The 14,675-nt window shown below is 64.8% G+C and overlaps 3 protein-coding genes across 3 annotated transcripts; 1 reads left to right on the forward strand and 2 right to left on the reverse strand.

The window, feature by feature from the left end:
- Positions 1-1,501: 1,501 nt before the first annotated feature.
- LOC136561348 (sulfotransferase 2B1-like) lies at positions 1,502-3,406 on the reverse strand. The gene is given in 7 exon segments (XM_066557625.1): positions 1,502-1,817; positions 1,900-2,080; positions 2,151-2,245; positions 2,316-2,442; positions 2,563-2,771; positions 3,174-3,387; positions 3,389-3,406. Coding segments are annotated over 7 exon segments (960 nt in total). The 3' UTR covers positions 1,502-1,701.
- Positions 3,407-4,457: 1,051 nt separating this feature from the next.
- Positions 4,458-8,370, forward strand: DPEP1 (dipeptidase 1). The gene is made up of 10 exons (XM_066557518.1): positions 4,458-4,570; positions 5,499-5,631; positions 5,820-5,952; positions 6,047-6,197; positions 6,291-6,360; positions 7,112-7,288; positions 7,362-7,446; positions 7,520-7,595; positions 7,749-7,884; positions 8,194-8,370. The coding sequence occupies exons 1-10, from the start codon at positions 4,458-4,460 to the stop codon at positions 8,368-8,370; spliced, it is 1,251 nt and encodes a 416-aa protein (XP_066413615.1).
- A 1,318-nt stretch (positions 8,371-9,688) lies between these two features.
- Positions 9,689-14,610, reverse strand: CHMP1A (charged multivesicular body protein 1A). The gene is made up of 7 exons (XM_066557291.1): positions 14,505-14,610; positions 14,306-14,325; positions 13,767-13,844; positions 13,279-13,425; positions 11,570-11,698; positions 11,296-11,483; positions 9,689-11,046 (listed from the first exon to the last, which is right to left on the reverse strand). The coding sequence occupies exons 1-7, from the start codon at positions 14,509-14,511 to the stop codon at positions 11,025-11,027; spliced, it is 591 nt and encodes a 196-aa protein (XP_066413388.1). The 5' UTR covers positions 14,512-14,610; the 3' UTR covers positions 9,689-11,024.
- Between the last annotated feature and the right edge of the window lie 65 nt (positions 14,611-14,675).

The raw sequence follows: 14,675 nt of genomic DNA on the forward strand, positions 1-14,675 counted from the left end.
GGGCCATGCACCACAGTCACCTGTGACATGTGCTCTGTCATGTCCCATGTGCTATTTGTCATGTGCCATTTGTCATGTGATGGATTCTGTGTGCCCTGTGCCGCGTGCCAGGTGCCATGCTCTTTGTGCCATGTTCTGTGTGCCCTGGGCCATGTGCCACGTGCTGTGTGCCATGTTCCTTGTGCCATGTTCCATGTGCCATGTTCCATGTGCCATGCATCATGCTGTGCCACGTGCCACGTGCCAGGCACTGTGCCACCCTCCTGCCATGTGCTGTGTGCTGATGCTGCCAGCACGGTGCCAGCAGATGCTCCTGGCAAGGTGACATCCCCAGGGGCAGGGTGTGACCAAGGCCACCACAGGGACTGAAACTCGAGCCTGGCACAGCCTCATGGGGTAGGGGCCACCTGAGGTGCCACTGAGCTGGGCTCCAGGGTGCTGCCATGTCCCTGGGTGCAGGTGCCAGGCTGGCCCCAGCTGGGTGTCACTCTCCGGGACAGCTCTGCTGGCCCTTGAGCAGCGCTGGCAGCACAAGGCAGGGCAGGGGTGTGGTACCTGCACCCCCATCCAGCCCCTATTTATAGCTCCTGATTCATCCCTTTAGGGCGGGATCCCGGCTGTTGCCGTGGAAACCCAAACCTGCCGGAGGATGCAGCAGGGGCCGGTCCTGTGCGGGCAGGAGCCGCCCTGGCACCCCAACCCTTGGGGACAGAGGGTGGGTGCAGAGGGACCCACGGGGCTGGCAGTGTCCAGAGACGCCTCGCTGGGCTGTCCCTGCCAGCAGGAGGGGCTGGCACAGGTGGCAGGGTTGACAAGGCTGGCAGAGGGGGCAGGAGTGGCAGGACCCTGGTGCTACAGTGCCCAAGGAGGGTCTCACCAGGTCCCCCCTGTCAGCCAGGCTTAGCCAGGGGTCCTGGTGGTGCCAGGCTAAGCCCCCACCCTTCCTGGTAAGGAAGCCAGTTAATTACTGACTGAGCCTCTGCTGCCCCGGGGGCTCCACGGAGAAATTCCTTGGATAGGGACCAGAGAGGGGCTGGGGGCTCGGGCTGCTGCCTGCCCGGGACACCCCAGGGTGCGGGGTGGAAGGAGCCCCTCGGTGCGAACACCCCAGCAGGGGAGCTGGGCAGGGGGAGCATCCAGCCGGGGCAGGGGGCACTGGTAGGGGATCGGCTGGGAGGGAGACTCGGGGGTGGAGGGCCCTGGCTCCTGCTGGAGGAGCCAGCTCCGTGCCACGAGCTGCGCTGGCGAGCCCTGTCGCCACGCTGTGACCCCGCCCGGCCCGTGCTGCCCTCCCGGTCATTGCCCCCGGCCGTTAATGAGGTCCCCGGTGATGCGTCCCCACCCCGATGTATTCCTGATAACAGCAGCTGTTCCTGATAACAGCAGCTCTTCCCTCCTCGCACCCGTGGGAATCGCTGCCTTCCAGGGAACAGCAATAAATATTTATTTCCGCAGGGCGGGATGGGCGGAAAGAGGGGTCACGGCCACAGCCCCGGGCCGGGGGGAGCGAGGCCAGGGGGATGTCCACAATGCACGGCCGGAAAAGCTCCTCGGGCCCAGGGAGGAGGAGGGACGGTGCCTGCCCCCCCAGACGCCCCAGCCATGGGGGGGTGACACAGGGGGTGTTTGGAGGGCCCCTGCAGGGTCCCCATGTGGTTGTCAGCAGGTGAGGGCTCGGCGTCCCCCCAAAGCCCGGCTCCTTCAGGCCATGGGCCACTGCGCGGGCAGCTCCGTGTCCCCCATCTCCTCCTGGTAGCGCCGGTTGAAGAGGGCGTTTTGCTCGGGGGAGAAGTGGCTGCGCCAATCCCCCACCACCCCTGAGGGACACAGGGGACAGGCAGTCAGGGTCCCTGTCCCCGCGGTGTCCCCGCCGTGCCCCACGCCCCCAGCCCCGCTCACCCTTGCGCATGAAGCGGCCCTGGCTGTGGTCCATGATCTCGGAGGGGATCAGGGAGTAGTTGGCCATGGCGTTGTCCCGCATGGCCGAGAAGCTGCAGTGCTGCTCCAGGGCTGCCAGCGTGCCCGGTGCCAGCGGGCACCCCAGGAAGCTGCTGAGGCGCTGCGCCGTGCCCCGCAGGTCCTGCGGCGGGAGCTCGGTCAGCACCGGGCGCCGGGGACAGGGACGGGGACGGGGACACGGCGGGGCTCACCTGGTGCAGCTCCTCGTAGGTGACGAACAGGATGTCCAGGAGGTGCCGCTGGCCCAGCCAGCCCTTGACGTGCTCAAACCAGGAGCCGTAGTGCACTGCGGGGAGGCGGGGGGTGATGGGGCGCCCTGAGGCTCAGTGCCCCCCCCCAGACTCCCCCGTCCCTACCTGTGCCCTCGAGGAACTGCGTCAGGAAGGCATCGAAGGAGCTGGGATCGGGCAGGAACTTGGCCAGGTGGTGGAAGTGGTAGAAGGAGACAGCGACGTCTTTGGGGTTCCTGGCCACGTAGATCACCTGGAGGGACACAGAGTTACCCCCACAGCCTGGGGGATTCCCCCGCTCAGAAATCCCCCGGCGTTTCCCCGGTTTTGGGAAGCCCCGAGGGTGTGGGATGTCCCTGGGGACCCCTCTGACCTTGGCCTTGCTGCGCTGCAGGGCGGGAGCCAGCACGGGGGCGGGCAGGTGCGTGGTGAGGAGCCGCGGGCTCCCGGTGTCCCGCAGAGCCTCCCGGCAGTAGATCTGCTCCAGCCACGGCGCCCTCTCCCAGTTGGGAATGGTCTTGGCCGGGCGGGCGTCGCCGAGGCTGAAGAGCAGCGTCAGGATCTCCTGCATCCAGGTGGTGCCTGCAGAGGCGGCCGTCAGGGCAGGGCCACGGCACCATGGCATGGCATGGCATGGCACGGCATGGCACTGCACTGGCACAGGTAACACGGATTGGCACAGCAAGGCACGGCTCAGCCTGTCCCGTCCCATCCCGACCCCTCCTGTACCAGCAGCTGGGCTGGCAGCGCCGTGTGCCCCCTCCCTGAGCCCCCAGGGACACCAGTCTGGGGCCGGGGACACTGGGGCAGCAGGACAGGGGCTCGGGCAGGACCTCCTGGCCGGGGGTCCCCGTGCTGTGCCAAAGGGTGGCCGCGGGGACAGCTCCGGGTGTCTCCCAGGCCCCGGCAGCTCCGGGAGAGCTCCCGCCCCAGCCCCGTCCCGCCGCGTCCCCTCGCTGTCCCCGTGTCCCCCCATGCCCTCACCCGATTTGGGATAGGTGGCGATCAGCACGTCGCTGGGGCGGAAGGTGAAGGCGGCGGCGAAGCCGAGGGACTCCTGGGTGTGGAGGTGGCCGGGCAGGGCGATGCCCGCAAAGGTCTCGGTCACCTCCATGCGCTCCATGGCCCGGCCGGGCGGGACGCGCCGGGAGCCGCTTAAATAGCGCAGAAAGAGGAAGCGGCCCCGGCGGGCGGGGGGCCGGAACCCCCCGGCACATTCCTGCCGGGGAGCCGGGAATCCGCGCTGGGGCCATCGCCGGGAGAGCGCGGCTGGCAGGGGCTGCACACACCCGGGATGGGACGGGACGGGATGGGTGGGATGGGAGTGCTCCCGTCCCAGACCCAGCTGGGAGAAACGAGGGGGCCGCGTCACCTCGGGCAGGGCCCGGGAAGCCCGAGGGATGCCAGCCCCACACCGGCCCCACCCCGGGCTCCCCGTGGCTGGCACCGCAGGAGGGGGTTCCCATCCCGGCACACCCCAGCATGAGGTCTCCAGCTGGACCGGCCATCTCCACGTGGCTCCGTGCCATTCCCAGAAGCGCCACCAAGGCCTTGCTGGGAAGGACGGCGCAGCTGGAGCCAGCAGGGATGCGCAGCACCCGCAGCACGGCGGTGCCTCAGTTTCCCCTCGGGACGCTGCAGCGGGACCGGAGCGCGGGGGACCCAAGCGCACACGGAGGAGCAGCAGCAACCCCACAGCTCGGCCGTGCCACCCTGCTGCTTGCCCCCGGGCATGCGGCTGCTCCGGCGCCACGGCGGGGGTGGCTCTGGGGGGGCTGGAGCCCATCCCAGCCCCGTCACCGCACGCAAGCCGGAAAAGTTCATTCACAGCCATCGCAGGCAGGGACTGCCCGAGTGTCCCGGGGCCGGGGTGAGCGGGGCTGGGGGTGCCTGGGGTGCCGGAGGTGCCAGCGCCGAACTGGGGGTGCCGGGGGATGCCACTGCTGGGGAGGCTGAGGCGTGGATGGGACTGGCACTTTCCCAACCGAAAAGGATCTGGGCTTCATTAGACGGACTGGGAGCGTCCCCGCGGCTCGGAGGAGAGGCCGAGGCACGGCCCGGCCACCGGGGCTGGGCTGGGGGAGGCCGGGAGGGAGCCCTGGCACTGCCAAGCGGGCACAGGGCAGCCAGGGAGGGGAAACGCTTCCCTCCTGGTTATTCATTGACAGCGGGAGGGGACGGAGGAGCGCGGAGCGGCCATCCCAGTGCGTGTGGTCTCACCGGGGTGGCAGGTCCCCCCTTGTCCCCAGCAGCAGCCAGCAGGAGAAGATGCCCGGTGGGAGCCTGTGGGTGCTGGTGCTGGCGCTGGCACTGCCCAGCACCGGACAGCAGCACCTGGAGGCGGCCGAGCGCATCATGAGCACCACGCCGGTCATCGATGGGTGAGCAAAGGTCACCTGGCCCCGCAGCGTGCGCGGCTGCTCCCTCGGTGTGGGAAAACCCCAGCTGGGAAACCCTGCTGGGACAGCCCGCGGGGGCATTCCGGGGCCGGGCACCCCGGGGCTGTGCGGGAACAGGGAGCAACTCTCCCAGGGGATCCCCGTGCCAGGCACCCCAGGGCTGTGTAGGGACAGGGGACAGATTTCCCGGGGATCGCGTGGCACTGTCAATCCGTCAATGCTCCGAGGGGATCCCCGGCGCCGCAGCCCGGCGGGAGCGGGCAGGGTACGGGAAGCGGGGTTGGGCTGCCCTGGGGGAAGTTCCTGCTCAATGCTGAGTGATGTCCCTGGTCCCTTCTCGGGAGCCTCGGGAGGCTCGGGTCCTCTGCAGCACTCCCTTGTGGAACACGGAGCAGGGCAGGGGGAGCGGGGATGTGGGACCATGACAGGAGCAGGAAGTGGCACCAGCCCGGACCCTGGCACTTCCCCAGTGGCACTGCTGGGTGTGGGATGTGCGTGCCAGGATGTCCCTGCGGTGACATCCCTGTCGAAGGGGTGTTGGGTTGGCTCCCCTGGGTGTGAGGGTGATGATGGGCTGGGAAGGTGCAGGGGAGGATCCTCTGGGGGGTCCCACATGGCACTGTCCCCTGGGAGTGACCTGTCTGCAGTTCTGGGCTGGAGCTGCTTGGGGGGCTTGTGGCTGAGGGGACAGGTGGGGGGACAGATGGACTGGGGGGCATGGAGGATGGATGGATGGATGGATGGATGGATGGATGGATGGATGGATGGATGGATGGATGGATGGATGGATGGATGGAATGACAGCCAGATGAGGGGACTGTGTGTGTGGCCAGCCAGCAGGGTGGGCAGCCCGAGGGTGAGTGGGCAGAGGGCCAGGTCACTCCTCAGTGCCCACCCTGTCCCTGCCCAGGCACAACGACCTGCCCTGGCAGCTCCTTCAGAAGTTCAACAACCAGCTGAGGCTGCCAGCAGCCAACCTGACCCTGCTGAACGACACCCACACCAACATCCCCAAACTGCGCCAGGGGCACGTGGGCGGGCAGGTGGGAGCACTGGGACGGGCACTGGGGAGGGCAGGGGTGCCAGGGAGGGCACCAGGGTGAGCACTGGGGGTCCTGGGGCAGCACCAGGACTGGCAGAGACATGGGGTTGGGCAGTGGGGTGCGCAGTGCCCACACTGCTGGGGTGCCCGTGCTGATGGGGTGCCCGTGCTGATGGGGTGCCCGGGCAGTTCTGGTCGGTGTTCGTGCCCTGCGAGACGCAGAACAAGGACGCGGTGAGGCGCACGCTGGAGCAGATGGACGTGGTGCAGCGCATGTGTGACCTGTACCCCGAGACCTTCGTCTGTGTCACCGACAGCAGCGGTGAGCGGGCATGGGGACGGGCACAGCGGGGATGGGCACCACGAGGGTGAGGAGGGGCCTGCCCGCCCCCGCTGATGTCCCCGCCCTCCCACAGGCATCCGGAAGGCGTTCCAGAGTGGGAAGGTGGCCAGCCTGATCGGGGTGGAGGGTGGCCACTCCATCGACAGCAGCCTGGGTGTCCTGCGCACCCTGTACCGCCTGGGTGCCCGCTACATGACCCTCACCCACAGCTGCAACACCCCCTGGTAGGGCCCCCCGGGGGCACAGAGGGTGGCAGTGCTGGCACGGGGGGATGTGGTCAGAGGTGTGGCCACTCTGATGCTCTCCCTGCTCTGCAGGGCTGACAACTGGCTGGTGGACACCAACGATGAAGAACCTGTGCACCACGGCCTCTCACCCTTTGGAAAGGTGAGGAATAGCATCAGTGGTGTCCAGGAGCAGTGGCATTGGAGGAATGTGGTACTGGCACCCACTGGCCGCATGTTGGGTGCAGTGTTCCATCCATCCATCATCCATCCATCATCCATCCATCCATCCATCCATCCATCCATCCATCCATCCATCCATCCATCCATCCATCCATCCATCATCCATCATCCATCCATCATCCATCCATCCATCTGTCATCCATCCATCTGTCATCCATCCATCCATCCATCATCCGTCCATCCATCCATCCATCCATCCATCCATCCATCCATCCATCCATCATCCATCCATCCATCCATCCATCCATCCATCCATCCATCCATCCATCCATCCATCCATCCATCCATCATCCATCCATCCATCTGTCATCCATCCATCCATCCATCATCCATCCATCCATCCATCCATCCATCCATCATCCATCCATCCATCCATCTGTCATCCATCCATCCATCCATCATCCGTCCATCCATCCATCCATCCATCATCCATCCATCCATCCATCCATCATCCATCCATGCATCCATCCATCATCCATCCATCATCCATCCATCCATCTGTCATCCATCCATCCATCCATCCATCCATCCATCCATCCATCCATCCATCCATCCATCCATCCATCCCTCTGTCCCCCCAGCCAAAAGCCACCCAAGCAGCTCCAGACATGCCCAGAGGGGACCCCTCCCATGCCCCGTCAGCCCCCCAGCCCTGTCCCCTGTCCCTGCAGATGGTGGTGGAGGAGATGAACCGCCTGGGCATGATTGTGGACCTGGCCCACGTCTCAGTGGACACGATGAAGATGGTGCTGAACATCTCCAAGGCCCCTGTCATCTTCAGCCACTCCTCTGCCTACAGCATCTGCCAGCACCGCCGCAATGTGCCCGACGACGTGCTGCAGCTGGTGGTGAGCGTGGGGCACAGCCAGGGACACTGGGGGCTCTGGGGGGCTCTGGGGGCTCAGGGCTGTTTCCCCCCAGGCCTCCACGGGCAGCTTGGTGATGGTCAACTTCTACAACGCCTATGTGACCTGCAGTGACAAGGCCAAGCTGTCCGACGTGGCAGGTGAGGGGGTGCCCAGGTGGTTGGGAGTGGCAGTGACCCCCCCTGCCCTGCTCACCCCCGTGTCCCCCCACAGACCACATGGACCACGTGAAGAAGGTGGCTGGTGCCCAGGCTGTCGGCTTCGGGGGGGACTACGACGGGGTCACGGGGTAAAGGGGGTGATGGTGTGGGATGGGATGGGATGGGACAGCGTGACCCCACCATGGGCACTTCCTGAGGGGTGGGGGCACCCGCCCCTGCACCCTGTGTGGGTAGCTGGGGGTGCTGGGGGTGGCCCAGCTGTGAGCTGCGGGGTGGCACAGGGTCCCCACTGGCCTGGAGGACGTCTCCAAGTATCCCATGCTGGTGGCCGAGCTGCTGGCGAGGAACTGGACTGAGGAGGAGGTGAGGGGAGCCCTGGCTGAGAACCTGCTCCGGGTCTTCAGCAGAGTGGAGGAGGTGAGCAGGGCATGGGAAGCACAGGGGCACAGGGAGGGACAGGACAAGGGACCTGTGGGGACACGAGTGGCCCTGGGAGCATCAGGAATGGGGATGTATGGGACACAGGGACACGTGGCACAGGGACACTTGGGGCAGCAGCCACAGGTGGAACATCAGGGCATGTGGCACTCAGGAATTCATGGGGATACGGGGAGGCACGGGGACACATGGGATGTGCATGGGATGGTGTGGGGTGGCACAGGGAAGGGCGGGGTGGCAGGGGCTCCGTGCCCCTCTCAGCGGGAGCCCACCCTGTCCCCACGGCAGGTGAAGAGGAGCCTGCAGGGTACGGCTGCCCACGAGACCCCCATCGCCTTCGAGGAGCTGGAGGGGTCGTGCAGAACCAGCTACGGCTACTCCAGCGGCGCGGGCACCGCCCGGGCCCCGTCCGCAGCCCTGGCACCGCCGCTGGCACTGGCCCTGCTCCTGGCCGTGCTCTCCTAGCGCCCGGCTGCCACCGCGGCCCTGGCACCGTGCCCGGGCCCGCCGGGCAGGGCACGATCCTGCGCTCCTTTCTGCCGGACCTGCCGGCAAAATAAAACCGTGGCTCGAGCAGCGCCGGCAGCAGCGAGCAAGCGTCCGTGTGCGGCTCTGCGGCACAGCCGGGTCCTGGCTGGGGATGCTGGGTCACCCCGGCGTGTCACCGGGCACCCCGCATGTCACCGGCCACCGCAGTGTGTCACCGGGCACCCCGCATGTCACCGGGCACCCCCGCTGTCACCGGCCACCGCAGTGTGTCACCGGGCACCCCCGATGTCACCGGCCCCCCGGTGTGTCACCGGGCACCCCGCATGTCACCGGCCATCCCGGCGTGTCACCGGCCATCCCCGCATGTCACCGGCCATCCCGGCGTGTCATCGGGCACCCCCCATGTCACCGGCCATCCCGGCGTGTCACCGGCCGGGCAGAGCCGCGGGGTCCCGGCGTTGCCCGCCCCGCACACCGGGAAGCTGTAACGGCACCGGGAGTGACACATCCCGGCAGCACCTGGCCAGGGCGGCTGCGGAGCTGCCTCCGCAGGATGCTTCCATTAATCATTAGCTAATTAATTGGCTACTTAATTATCTCCTTAGCAATTTCCTCTGGCATTCAGGAACAGCCTGTCTTGGGAGCGGAGGCGGGAGAACAGGCAGGAGAAGGGGAGCCATCTTCCTGTGCCATTCGGGATTTGGCTGAGGCACAGAGCCACCTGCCAGCCGGGCACGGGGCAGGGAGCTGGGATGGGGAAGGGACGGGAGCAGGGAAGGGAACAAGGAAGGGAAGGGAAGGCTGCACGCTCAGCCCCGTCCCTGCCATCGAGGCTGCTGTGGGCAGGTGCTGATGGCAGGATGGGTGTGGTGCCACCTCGGTGCGGTGACAAGCCCGGGGTCTCCCCTCGGGGGGCCCAGCTTGTCCCCACGAGGGCTGGGGAACGGTGCAGGGGGCTGGGCTGGCCCAGCCTGAATGGGGAAGGGAGCTGGGCTCCAGCTGCTCCGAGCTCCTGCTCACCCTGGTGCCCCCGTTTGGCCACATGAAAGGGACAGGTCCCTGCAGGAGTGAGGGAAGGGGGTTGTCCTCGCCCTCCAGAATCCCCAGAGTGGGCACCCCGAGCCACTTCCCGGCATGGGCAGAGGCTCTGGGAACAAGAGCAGTCCCTCCCTCCTCCTCCTCCTCAGCTCCAGGGCAGCCCCTGGCACCAGGTCCTGCCCAGGGCAGGGGACACAATCAGACAAGGGGGGATCACAGACCCCGTGTGCATGCACACCCCCAACACACACTGGGGTGTTCAGAGATTGTTTATTTAAACCCACAGAAGGGCATGGACACGGTTTGGGCAAAAAGAAGGCAAATAAGACAAGCTTAAAAAAAACCCCACCAATGAAACCGCAGAGAGACAGCCTGGGGAAGGGACAGGGGGCAGGTCTGGAGCCCCAGGGCTGCAGGGACACTGTGCAGGGAGCCAGGCACAAATCTCCGGGGTCCCCCAGCTTCCCACCCAGCCCCTCGAGAGGTGGGACAAGATCCAGTGCTCTGCTGTAGCCCAAAGCTGCCTCCTCCTCCTCCTCGGTGGAGAGGAAGGCTCTGTGTCACCAGCCACACGCTCCAAGGCCACTGAACTCAGGAAAAACAATCAGCACAGCAGGAAGTGTTTGTGCCAGGCAGGTGGCCCCACGACATCCCCCAGAGGTGACAGTTCCTCCTGGAGACCCAAAGGAAACGGGACTTCCTTCCTGGAGAGCTTCCAGCAATCCAGCAGTGCCGTGGGAGGGGCACAAACAGCTCCAGCAACACGGGAAGGTGACAAGGGACAGGGACGAGCAGCGGGAGGGGACACGGAGAGCAGCCCCTGCCCGGTGCCAGCAGCAAGGGGACAGAGGATACCCAGGGACGAGGCACAGGGATGGAGGCAGAGCTGCTCCGGGATGGTTCTGCACTCCCTGTCACACCCACCCAGCAGGGGGACATTTGGGGACGTGTCTGCAGCCACCACAGCTGCTGCAATCTGCTCCCAGGGCTGGCCATGGCTCCTCACTGGTCCACACTGGCAGTCAGGGCCGGGATAACCATTTCCAGCTGGCAGTGCCTGGGGAATGTGTGGATTGACACGCACAGGGCTGGGCAGGGAGGGTGTTCCAAAGGGCACTTCGTGGTACGGGGCTGGGGGTGTGGCTGGGAGGACGCGGAGCAGCACAGGGCACCGGGACGGCGACAGCGAGGGAGGGGACACCCCGCTGGCACCGCCCCTTCCTGCAAGGCACCGACCCGCCCAGCCGGGATTTGGGGACCCCTGCAGGTTCTCCTGCTCCTCCCAGCCAGCCCCTGAGGAACTCAGCCCACAGCTCAGCTCTGGGCAGGGACAGGGAACGACAGAGGGGTTGGGGAGCAGCATCCCGAGACCAGGGAGACAAATCCCCTTAGTGTTCCCCACAGACAGGATGTGGGGCTCTGCCAGCAGCAGCACCCCCAAACGAAGCCCCCCAGAATCCAGCACAGCATTCCCACCGGGATGGCCACAGGCTCAGGGAAGGGCTGTCACCCCCCAAGAACAGTCCCGAGGCAGGGGGGGCTGCAGGAGGGGGTCCTGCTCCAGCAGTGCCATCCACAGCCCCAGGAACAGCTCAGTTCCTCAGGGCAGCCAGCCTGCAGGGAGAGCAGCACAGGGAGCCGGGTCAGGGCAGCAGGAGCAGCTGCAGGCAGCGAGGCCAGGGAGCCCCTCTGAGCCCCCAGGAAGGGCCAGGGAGCCCCTCTGAGCCCCCAGGAAGGGCCAGGGAGCCCCTCTGAGCCCCCAGGAAGGGCCAGGGAGCCCCTCTGAGCCCCAGGAAGGGCCAGCTCCTCCCCTTAGGGCCAGGCAGGGAGCCTGGGAAGCCCAGGAGCAGGGAGAGCACCAACCTCCGGGACAGCTGGTCCTCCTGGGAGCGCACAGAGCTCTCCCCCAGGGCCGAGGCCCCCTCGGGCAGCTGGCTCAGCTGGTCCATGATCTCCAGCCCGTTCTCCTCAGCAATCTGCACAATCAGGCTGTCCACCTGCTCCTGCGGCGTGCTCAGCGTGGTGGCCGAGCTCATGGAGTCCTCCATGACCTGGGACAGACACAGCCCTGTCCCCCTGGCCGGACACAGACCCAGCAAGGACCCCACCCTCTGTCTCCTGCCTGCCCAGCACTCACCGACGTGTGAACATCCAAATTCTGCACTTGCTGCTCGAATTTATCCATCACTGCCGACACCTTCTGCAGGTCCATGGAGCTCAGGGCCTTGTCCAGAGCCTTGGTCACCTGGGCCATGTTTTTCGTCACCTGCAAGAGGAGATTCCCTCAGGGATGCTCTGAGGGCTGCAGACAAACCCGAGCATTGTCCTGACACCATCCCAGGTAGGATGAACCTGTCTGAGGGGTCTGAGACCACCAGAGCCCTGCTGGGGTCATTTGGGGACATGGGGGCACTGGGGATTGTCACCCTGATTTTTTAAGATTTTCTAAGCCTTTAGATGTTTACATTCTTGTAGCAAACTTTCTCATACACTTTCTGTAAATTCTGTTATTTCTTTTCTGTAAATAACTTATTGGTTTGCATTCTTTTATGGAGGAGGAGAAATTTGATGGACTGTTGGTTTGCCCAATGTCATTGGAGAGGTGGCACTGTCACCCTCCAATCCACTGTCACTTTTAGAAATCTATAAATGTTAGAGTCAGAAAATAAATTTCCCTTTTTCCACCTTGAGAGCAGCGCTGTGTGCTCTTGTGTTGTTTCGTGTCCTACAGTGCCAGGGGGTGGCTGGAGGCAGAGAGAGGGGAAGCTCCATGTGGGGATGGGTAGCTGTGATATTTTTTGAAAAATCCCTTTGGCAGGATTTTTCTCCTGAGAAGCTGAGAGGCCTCAGGAACAAAATGTAACCAATGGTTATCTGCTGCTGAGGAATGCAACAGGTGCATCTGGGATTGGTCTCATGTGGTTGTTTCTAATTAATGGCCAATCACAGTCAGCTGGCTCAAACTGTCTGGTTAGTCACAAGAATTTATCATCATTCCTCTTTTCCTTTCCTTGCTAGCCTTCTGATGAAATCCTTTCTTCTATTCTTTTAGTATAGTTTTAATACAGTATATATAATAAAATAATAAACCAGCCTTCCCAAACCTGGAGTCACGTGTCAGTGTGATGTCACAGCTTGCCTCAGTTTCCCGGTCCTTCCCCAGGTGCCAATCACCTCTCCTTTCCCCACCCTGACCCCTGCTGAGCACTGTCTGTCAGTCCTGGCATTCCAGAGTGATTGGCAGAGTCCAAAAGATGCCTCTCAGCCCTGGGGGGCATTGGGCCATCCAGGTGTCCTTTGTCCCTTTGTCCCTCCCCTCCTGTACCCGGTTGGTGGCTCCCTGCCCCTTCCCTGCCCCTCTCCCCGGGGTTCAAAGGAGCAGCAACCACGGGCTCAGGGAGTTCTGTGGGAGCTGGTGCTGCATTCAGAGGCCTGAGGGCCAGAATAAAGCTCTGGATCCAAACCCTCCATCAGAAGCGACTCCTTTCCTTCACCATCGCCTTAAAGCTTCTCCACAGAGGGAAACCTGAGCTCCTGCATGCCTGGACTTGTCCCAAGCATCCAGGTGCAGCATCCAGCCAGCCAAAGGTGTCTCTGAGGTGAATTCACCACACACCCAGCCAGCCAAAGGTGTCTCTGGGGTAAAACCACCACACACCCAGCCAGCCAAAGGTGTCTCTGGGGTGAATCCACCACAGCTGCTGCCTTTGGTCAAGCAGCAAGGGCCAGACGAGCCCAGGCATGATCCATCTGGCTATACTGGTATTTAATTCCAACAGAGACAGATCCTCGTCTCTCCCCTGTTCCTGAGAGCCCTGTGAACACCCCCCCGGGGCTGGAGCTTACCCCCTTCATGGTGACTGCAGTCTGCACCTTGGAGGCCACGGCGTCCACGCGCGAGGCCATGCGCAGCCAGTTGAGCCCCTCGTTCCTCTTGCGGATGGCATTCTCGGCATAGACACGGGCACACTCCACGTTCTTCTGCTGCAGGGCCTGCCACGCACAGAGAGCCTGCTCAGAGAGACCCCTGGGACTGCCATGCACAGAGAGCCTGCTCAGAGAGCCCTCCCTGGGCTGCCATGCTCAGAGAGCCTGTGGGACGCAGCCCTGGGTGGGCTCCCTGCAGGACACGGCCCTGCTGTGACCCCAGAGCCAGCCAGACCCCGCTGGTGGGGCTGTGTGAGCCATGTCCCCCGCCCCAGCAGGGTCTGCCCTGCCCTGCTCCCACAGCGGGGCAGGAGGGGACGGCAGCTGCCCCATGGAGCTGAGCAGGGCAGGATGAGCCCCACACGGGGGCAGGAGGGGATGGCAGTGGCAGGATGGGCCCCACACACCTTTTTGACTTTGGCTTGCTCAGCCTTGGAGTCCTTCTCGGCTTTCTTGGAGAGCTTCTCCAGCTGCTTAGCCGTGAACTGTGGGGCAGAGCGGGGCAGAGCAGGGACAGTCAGGGACTGCTCTGGGCTGGGGGGGACTCAGAGCCCATCCAGCCCCACCCTGCCATGGCAGGGACAGTTCTACTGCCCCAGGGTGACCCAAACCCTGTCCAGCCTGGCCTTGGGCACTGCCAGGGATCCAGGGGCCGCCCCAGCTGCTCTGGGCATCTGTGCCAGGGCCTCCCCACCCTCAGAGCCAGGAATCCCTTCCCCATATCTCATCCCACCCCACCCTCTGGCACTGGGAAGCTGCTCCCCTTTGTGCCACCCTGCCAGTGCCCACCTGTCCCACCCCTGCCACCTCCCACTGGCCACGGCTGCCCGACCCCCTGCCCGCTGCAGGGGTGAGGCCGGGCCAGCGGGCGGAACAGGGCCCGGGACTCCCCCGGGACCGGCGGTACGGGACGGAAAGGAGGCGGAAGGGCCTCCGCTGCTCTCACCTTCAGCTGGAAGAGCGTGTCTGGAAAGGAAGGAGAGCAAAGACTCAGCGACGGGACCGGTACCGGTGTCGGATGACCGGCGACCCCGCCCACGCTTCCCGGCCGCCAGTCCCGACTCCGACCCTCACCCCCAGCCCCACCCCTAACGAGCTGCCCCAGCCCCGCCAAGAGGCGCCGGTACCGCCCAACCCCCCGGTACCGTCCATTCTGCCGCCGCCGCTTCCGGGTTCCGCCGCCGCTTCCGGGTTCCGCCGCCGCTGCTTCCGGGGTGCGCACGCTGAGTCTCGCGAGAGCGGGGATGGTGGGACCAGGTCACGTGGGCAGCGGGAAGCACTGGGGAGTCGGGCATGAAGTGGCGGAGCCAAAAATC

Source organism: Molothrus aeneus, chromosome 11 (genome assembly GCF_037042795.1).
Source record: "Molothrus aeneus isolate 106 chromosome 11, BPBGC_Maene_1.0, whole genome shotgun sequence".
Classification (NCBI taxonomy): Eukaryota; Metazoa; Chordata; class Aves; order Passeriformes; family Icteridae; genus Molothrus; species Molothrus aeneus.

What these genes read in the sequence shown, in the direction of transcription:
- DPEP1 (XM_066557518.1), top strand. Translation starts at nt 4,458, where the DNA reads ATGCCCGGTGGGAGCCTGTGGGTGCTGGTGCTGGCGCTGGCACTGCCC. An exon ending in ACCACGCCGGTCATCGATGG is followed by an intron (nt 4,571 to 5,498) that starts GTGAGCAAAGGT and finishes GTCCCTGCCCAG; the next exon opens with GCACAACGACCTGCCCTGGC. An exon ending in ACGACGTGCTGCAGCTGGTG is followed by an intron (nt 7,289 to 7,361) that starts GTGAGCGTGGGG and finishes GTTTCCCCCCAG; the next exon opens with GCCTCCACGGGCAGCTTGGT.
- CHMP1A (XM_066557291.1), bottom strand. An exon ending in ATTTGGATGTTCACACGTCG is followed by an intron (nt 11,484 to 11,569) that starts GTGAGTGCTGGG and finishes TGTCTGTCCCAG; the next exon opens with GTCATGGAGGACTCCATGAG. An exon ending in GAGGACCAGCTGTCCCGGAG is followed by an intron (nt 11,047 to 11,295) that starts GTTGGTGCTCTC and finishes CTCTCCCTGCAG; the next exon opens with GCTGGCTGCCCTGAGGAACT.